This window comes from Triticum aestivum, chromosome 5B, assembly GCF_018294505.1.
Source record: "Triticum aestivum cultivar Chinese Spring chromosome 5B, IWGSC CS RefSeq v2.1, whole genome shotgun sequence".
Lineage (NCBI taxonomy): Eukaryota > Viridiplantae > Streptophyta > Magnoliopsida > Poales > Poaceae > Triticum > Triticum aestivum.
This window is the reverse complement of record NC_057807.1, coordinates 451,300,370-451,307,457: the sequence shown is the minus strand read 5'-3', so window position 1 is coordinate 451,307,457 and position 7,088 is coordinate 451,300,370. Positions and strand designations below refer to the sequence as shown.

The following is a 7,088-nucleotide window of genomic DNA, read 5'->3' as shown; positions in this document are numbered from 1 at the left end:
CGGCTTTTCCATTTTGGGGTGAAGTGTGAGGGCAGGAGAGACGGTAGATGATGCCGTACGTGGAGAAAAAGGAGCGAAGAGAGGTGTTGATGAATTCCCCACCATTGTCACATTGCATGCATTGGATGATAGTGTTAAATTGGGTGTAAATGTAGGTGAAAAAGCGTTGAAGAACAGAGGAGGTCTCGGACTTATGGCGAAGAGGAAACGACCACGAGTAGTGCGAGTAATCATCGAGGATGATGAGGTAATAGGTATAGCCAGAAAAACTCACAACAGGCGAAGTCCATAGATCACAATGTATAAGTTGAAATGGTGCGGTAGTACAATTATTTGAAGAAGGAAATGCTAAACGGGGTTGCCGCCCTAGTTGACAAGAGGAACAAGGGGATCTAATATTTTTATTACAATCGGGAAGAAAGGTGCTAGAGAGGGAAGCTAAAGTAGATTTGCTTGGGTGGCCGAGACGCATGTGCCACATATCGCCGGTGGTGGTGAGTAGTGCAGAGAAGCCGGCCGCGCAATCGCCGTAGAAGGGGTAAAGCTGGCCGGAGCTACTGGACGTCAGAAGTGGAGTCCGAGTGGGAAGTGCCTTCACAGAGAAACCAACAGGGTTAAAAGCAACTTCAACATTGTTGTCGCAAGATAATTTGCGGACAGAAATGAGATCTTTAACGATGCCCGGGGCGACAACTACATCACGAAAAGAAAGGGAGGAAGGGGGAAGGGTGGTGGATCCAGTGCCAATAATGGGAAGGCGATGGCCATTGCCGACAATGATGCTCGATGAAAAATGCAAGGGTAAAGAATGAAACGAGGAGAGTTTACCAGGGTGCCCGGTGACGTGCGTGGCTACGCCGGAGTCAAGGATCCAGTCGGTGCTGGACCCGGGAAGTCCATGCTGGCTGTAGGTGTGGTTGAAGAGGGCAGCATGGTCCCATGACGGCGCACCGTACGGGGCGGGTGGCGAGGGAGTTGCGGTGTGCGGCGATGACGGCTCGGTCAGCATGAGGGGGTAGGCCTGAGAGTGGACCCCAGGGCGAGGGCCGAGGACACCCGCGGCGTTGGGAGGGATCCAGGCAGGGCGAGGTTGAGGAAGAGCCATGCCGAACGGGGCGAAGTAGCCCGTCCAGGGCGCCGCCTGGGGCGGCTGAGAGCCGCGCCCGGAGTCGGGGCGACCACGACCACGGCCGCCGCCGCGGCCACGACCGCGACCACGGCCGCCGCCGCGGCCACGACCGCGTCCACCGCCGTAGCCGTTGTTGCCGCGGCCGCCACTAGTGCCGCCGTTGCCGCGGCCACCGCCGGGGCCGCCGTTGCCGCCGTGGCCATCGTTGCCGCCGTTGCCGCCGTGGCCATCGTTGTCGCCGTTGCCGCGGTCACCGCGATCACCACCGCGGTCGTTGTTGGTGTTGGGGCCGTTGGTGATGGTGAGAGCGGCGGCGCTGGCCTCAGCCGCGCGAAGGTTGATGTTGTACTCAGCCAGCTTGACACGGGAGCGGGCGACGTCGAACAGAGGGAGAGGCACCGTGTCGCCGAGGATGGTGCGGATGGTGTCGAAGCGCGCATCGAGGCCGTGAAGGAACTGCATGCACAGATCACGGTCGGAGACGAGGGCACCGGTGTCCGCAAGCCCATCGGCAAGGGTCTTGAGACGCCGCGCGTACTCGGAGAACGCGAGGTCCCCCTGCTTCAGATTGCGGTACTGCCGCGTGAGATGGAGGTACTGAGCCCCCTGATTGGCGAGGAAGTAATCCTTGATGCGCTGCCAGGCGGTGTACGCGTCGGCCGCGCCGCCCATGATGAGCTCGAGGAGGGAATCCACCAGCGTGAAGAAGATCCAGAGGACGATGCGGTGGTCGACAGCGAGCCAGTCGGTGTCGGGTTTGGGAGGAGGACGATGCTCGATGTGGTCCTGGACCCGGTGCTGCATGAGAACGCAGGTGAAGAAGGTGCGCCACTTGATGTAGTTGTGCTCCGCCGGATCGAGTTTGAACTTAATGTGGTTGGATATATGGTCGTTGTGGAAGTTTTGGAGGAGAGGATTAGTGGGTGGGGCGAAGGAGGAGGCTAGGGCAGTGATGAGAGCATTGGAGGTGGCCGGAGGAGGAGGAGGAGAGGTGCCAGGAGGGGAGGACTGGGCGGCCGAGGGGGAGACGGCCGGGTTGGGGAGATCGCCGAAGATGTCCTCGAAGGCCATGGCGACTGATACCAAGCTAGAAGATGAATAGTGCTCCACACACACTTGTATATTTCTCAGAGAGGATTACATGTACATATATAGCCGGCTCCCTCTACTCTCCCGCAGTCATAGGCACGCAGGCCTTGTGCGCGGAGTGGGAGGTTGAGATCCTAAAGACTAGGGATTAGCTACAACAGACTACAACGGTACAATCGGTTAACAGTGTGTGTGCTATATATGTTAGCTGACTGTGATTTGTGAATGTGCTAGTTTAGGACATCTATCTTGCTGTTATGAAAGCAAACATGTTCAGCAATCTCGACTAAATCTTGCTGTCGTCGGAGAAGAAAACAAAGACACGTCAAGGCGGAAGTCCTCTTCTTCACCTGAGCTCAAATGAGCTCGGGATGAACAGTAACTCAAAAATCTTTTTAAAATTTCAAAAAATCTGAATTTTTTTGAAGGCAAACTTTGACAAATGTTCTAAGAGCTTGCAAAATTTTATCATGAAATCACATTTGTGAAAATCATGGTAAAAAAAAATTCAGTGCTCCAAAATGCTTTCGAAAGTAGCATTTTCAGAGTATAGATTTTGTCTTTTTGTTGCCACGACTTCCAAAAATGTGATTTCATGATGAAATTTTGCGACCTCTTAAAACATTTGTCAAAGTTTGCCATAAAAAAGGTTCAGATTTTTTTGAACATTTTTTTAATGTTTTTCGACCTTACTGTTCACCCGAGCTCATTTGAGCTCGGGTGCAAAAACTTAACGTCCATGTTAAGTAGCCTATCTAAAACTATTTTACATACAAGAGAACATGCCCCATCTTTTTAGCGAGCTTACAAGCTTGATGAGTGTGCACTTTCAGAGTTTCAGACTATAAGAACTGGCATTCTGTTTTGATAAAAAAAATGAAAGGAATATATGATATTCCATTACGATGACCTGCTGGTTAAATCACCAGCTACAGCGTTCGTTACAATCTCAGGAAAATGGCCTAACCAAATTTCATAACTGCCATTCCTTAAGCTAGTGCTGCATTGTTACAGACTTACAGGACCTTGCACATACATAAAGATTAACATTAGCAAAAGCAACTTCCATTTGATAAACTTGAGCGCAAGTGTCATACTGTAGTTCACTACATTGTTCAAGTTTTTATTGCAACTAGGTTTCTTCCAGAAAAAATAGATCACATGCTCCCGCTGCACAATTTTCCTGGATTCCCACTAGAGCGTCTATTATGCTTTCTACGAACACCTGCAGGTATTTTTTTGGTGAAAACTGTCAGGGAAAGGGCACTTCTCAATGTAATTCTTATTTTACATACCACAATCATTATGTTGCGCTATTTAAGTATGTAATGTACTAGCGCACATTGCACAGAGCACCTGTCGTGTAATGTTACTCTCATTCCAAAATGCTCCTATTAGCCTCCTAGAAAAAGGATCCGATAATTCCAATGTTAAACCTTATTACATACCCTGGCGTATATGCAGGACATCTGGGATTATATATGCTACTCCCTCCGTTCCTAAATACTTGTCTTTCTAAAGATTTCAACAAGTGACTACATACGGCGCAAAATGAGTGAATCTACACTTTAAAATATGTCTACATACATCCGTATGTTGAGTCCATTTAAAATGCCTAGAAAGACAAGTATTTGGGAACGGATGGAGTAGACATTAGCACCGCAATGTCTGCGTTTTGGGGGCATTAGTTGCATTTTTTGCTAGTTATTTTGTTTCCAAAAAGGTCTTATGGATACTACATGTCTAATGCTGGCACCGAAGCAATGGATCTTGTTATGTAACTAATATTACAAGAACACCCCGGTGGATTCAAGTTTGTATTTACTGTTGAAAAGCTTGTCTTTGTTTACAACTAGATTGACGTACTTTACAGGGATCTTCATCCAGTGATAAAGTTGGATCTTATACAGAAATTGATTCCGTCGAAGCTACAGAATTTTGTCTCTTGTGAAATCGAGGAAGGGGATTCTTATGTGTATGACGAAGATGAAGGCTGCTATGTGAATGGCGTTGAAGGGCCTGATTATGAATTTGATGAGATTGACTTATATCAACAACTGGATTATAAATTTGACGATTTATATCTGCCTCCAGGTGTGGAGGCTAGTGTACCATTGGTGCAGAAAGCTGTAACTGATGACGGGCCTGACAATTTTAAGTCAATGTCAGAAATAGAGGATGAAATTGGCAAGAAATACAAGTTTTTTAAACAGTTTGACATTATTAAAGATTTCTCTGATCATCATTATGCCAGTAATCCTGTTGGAAAGGTAAAATCTTATGCATATTGCTTTACTTGGCACCTTCTTTTCCAACCGGACATTTATTTCTTTGTTTAACTTCACTTCAGACAGGGAAAGAGTGGACAAAAAGAATTCAGCATGATTGGAAACTCCTGGAGAACAATTTACCAGGTCAGCTATTTCCAATAGGAATTCTAAATATGTGCTTAAATGCTTCCCTCAAGTGAAAATTACATATTTTGTAGCACACTCGGGATCTGATTTGAACCACCCATTTCTCCATTACTCACTGTTGCTTCAAAATTTGTGCGAATTTGGGTATATGTTGTCTTGCTGAAGAAAGCTCTATTGTCAATGGTTTTATGTGTATTTTAAACTCACCGTTTTATTATTTACTTTCACCTACACAGTTTTAGAAAGGCTGCTGAATCTCCTGGGTTGAAATTACTACGGTTTAGAAATGCACGTTGATGTACTATTTTCATGGACTATTATTCTGTGTGCAGCGTCCATATATGTTCGTGTTTCGGAAAATCGAATGGACCTTCTCAGGGCTGTGATCATTGGGCCTCAGGGAACACCCTACCACGATGGCCTTTTCTTCTTTGATGCTCAATTCACTGTTAGTTATCCAGCGACTCCTCCAGTAAGTACTGACATCTACTCCCTCCGTTCCTAAATATTTGTTTTTCTAGAGATTTCAACAGATGACTACATACGGAGCAAAATGAGTGAATCTACACTCTAAAATATGTCTATATACATCCGTATGTGGTATCCATTTGAAATCTCTAAAAAGACAAATATTTAGGAACGGAGGAAGTAATAACTTCTTATTTGATGTATTCTCATAATTTGATTTAAATACCTGTTCTGGTGCCTTTGCAGGTGGTATACTATCATTCTGGAGGACTTCGGCTTAATCCAAATCTGTATGATTGTGGAACAGTCTGCCTTAGCCTCCTGGGAACCTGGCATGGTAATGGCTGTGAGAACTGGAACTCAGCTCACTCAAGCATGCTACAAGTGCTGATATCCATTCAAGGTCTCATATTGAATGAAAAGCCATACTTCAATGAGCCAGGATACGAGACCGAAGTCAACGATGCTAATGGACAGAGTAGGTCCTTGGAGTATAATGATACAGCATTTCAGTACTCGTGCAGAACAATGTTGTACTCACTTCGTAGGCCTCCACAGGTAACATACTGCATAATTGTCAAGCTCTTGCAGTACACGAGTGCCCATGGCTGCGAAGATTCGTCCAAAATATAACTTGCTGCATGTTGATGTTGTTAGAAAGGAAGGATAGAGAACAGAAGATCTACTTTTCAATGCTAACTGTAGCAGAAGTTCACGTTTTCAACTTTTAACTGCAAGATCAAATTATTCAAACCATCCGATTGTTGCCCTTGGGTGGTTCCACAAATGGACGCCACATGTCTGACATGTCACAGCCAGGAACAAAGAAACACCAAATTTTTTTTTGCCAGAAATGGAAGAAATTGTTTTGGTAGAAAAGGATCAGTAAACAGAACTTGCGACATGGCAGTGATGTGTTGCACATGTGGCATCATCCGTCTCTACAGTTTGAGGATGTGGATCAAATGGTTTGAGTTCAGCTGTTCAGGTTGAAAAATGAACTTCTGCCAGAGTTCACAGTTCAATGGTGGGCTTTTCTCTAGAGAAAACATCACTAACTGTCGGAATCTTGAGCACATTTGAAACATGATGGATTCATATGGGATAGAAGGTCTTCCACCTCCTGGACATTAGTGTTAGAAGGGAGAGAGGGATATGGTGGAATAGTTCAATCTATTGCTTGAGCCTCGTGGGCATATATATAGGAGTACAAAGACCAACTTGGAGTACAAGACAAGGCAGGACCAAATCCTAGTCTATCCTATACTTCCTAATAATCCTTATACTCAACATCCCCCCACAGTCACAACGGTAGCGACGCAGACGGTGAGACTGGAGAAGAATCCGAAGGCAAGTTGACGGACACCCCCCACAGTCGTAACGGTCGACGCATCGCGGAGTCGTGGCTGGAGTGGCAACCGACGAGATTGCTCAAGCAAGGCGGTAGCCCTTTGTGCCGTTTGTCGATGTAGCCGAGAGCGTGGGTGGTGGAGCCGTGGTCGAGGTAGCCGTGCGAAGAATGCCGTGGTCGATGTCGAGTCGGGGTGGCCGGTGTCGAGGAAGTTGTCGTGGAGCCGCGGGCGCAAGAGGGCGCCGAGTTAGTCATGGGTGCAGTGGTGACGAGGTAGTGGTGCGCCGGAAGGAAGATGTGTTGACGACGCGTCGCGGCGGGTTTGCCAAGCCCAGGGACACACCGTGGACGAAGGCACGCACCGGTGTTGCCAGCACAGGGCATGCGTAGACGGATGAAGACGAAGTTGACGAAGCGCCGACCAGGCTTGCCAGGCCCGGGGACACATCTTGGATGAAGGCACGCATCGGTGTTGCCAGCATCGGGCATGCATAGACGAGGGACCTGCACGAGCTGTACGCCATGTCGGAGAAGTCGGAGGGGCCAGCAGAGAAGAACTCGACGATGATTGCGGCGTGTATCGGCGCGGGGCCGATGTCACCAACGGTGGTCGGATTAGACGAAGTGGTCGGGG

The 7,088-nt window shown here is 47.6% G+C and overlaps 1 protein-coding gene across 1 annotated transcript; it reads left to right on the top strand.

The window, feature by feature from the left end:
* Window positions 1-3,981: 3,981 nt before the first annotated feature.
* On the top strand, window positions 3,982-6,056 carry LOC123114865 (putative ubiquitin-conjugating enzyme E2 38). The gene is made up of 5 exons (XM_044536247.1): window positions 3,982-3,995; window positions 4,092-4,382; window positions 4,475-4,632; window positions 4,968-5,107; window positions 5,350-6,056. The coding sequence occupies exons 1-5, from the start codon at window positions 3,982-3,984 to the stop codon at window positions 5,734-5,736; spliced, it is 990 nt and encodes a 329-aa protein (XP_044392182.1). The 3' UTR covers window positions 5,737-6,056.
* Window positions 6,057-7,088: the final 1,032 nt, after the last annotated feature.

What these genes read in the sequence shown, in the direction of transcription:
- LOC123114865 (XM_044536247.1), top strand. An exon ending in CCTGGAGAACAATTTACCAG is followed by an intron (nt 4,633 to 4,967) that starts GTCAGCTATTTC and finishes TTCTGTGTGCAG; the next exon opens with CGTCCATATATGTTCGTGTT. An exon ending in GTTATCCAGCGACTCCTCCA is followed by an intron (nt 5,108 to 5,349) that starts GTAAGTACTGAC and finishes GTGCCTTTGCAG; the next exon opens with GTGGTATACTATCATTCTGG.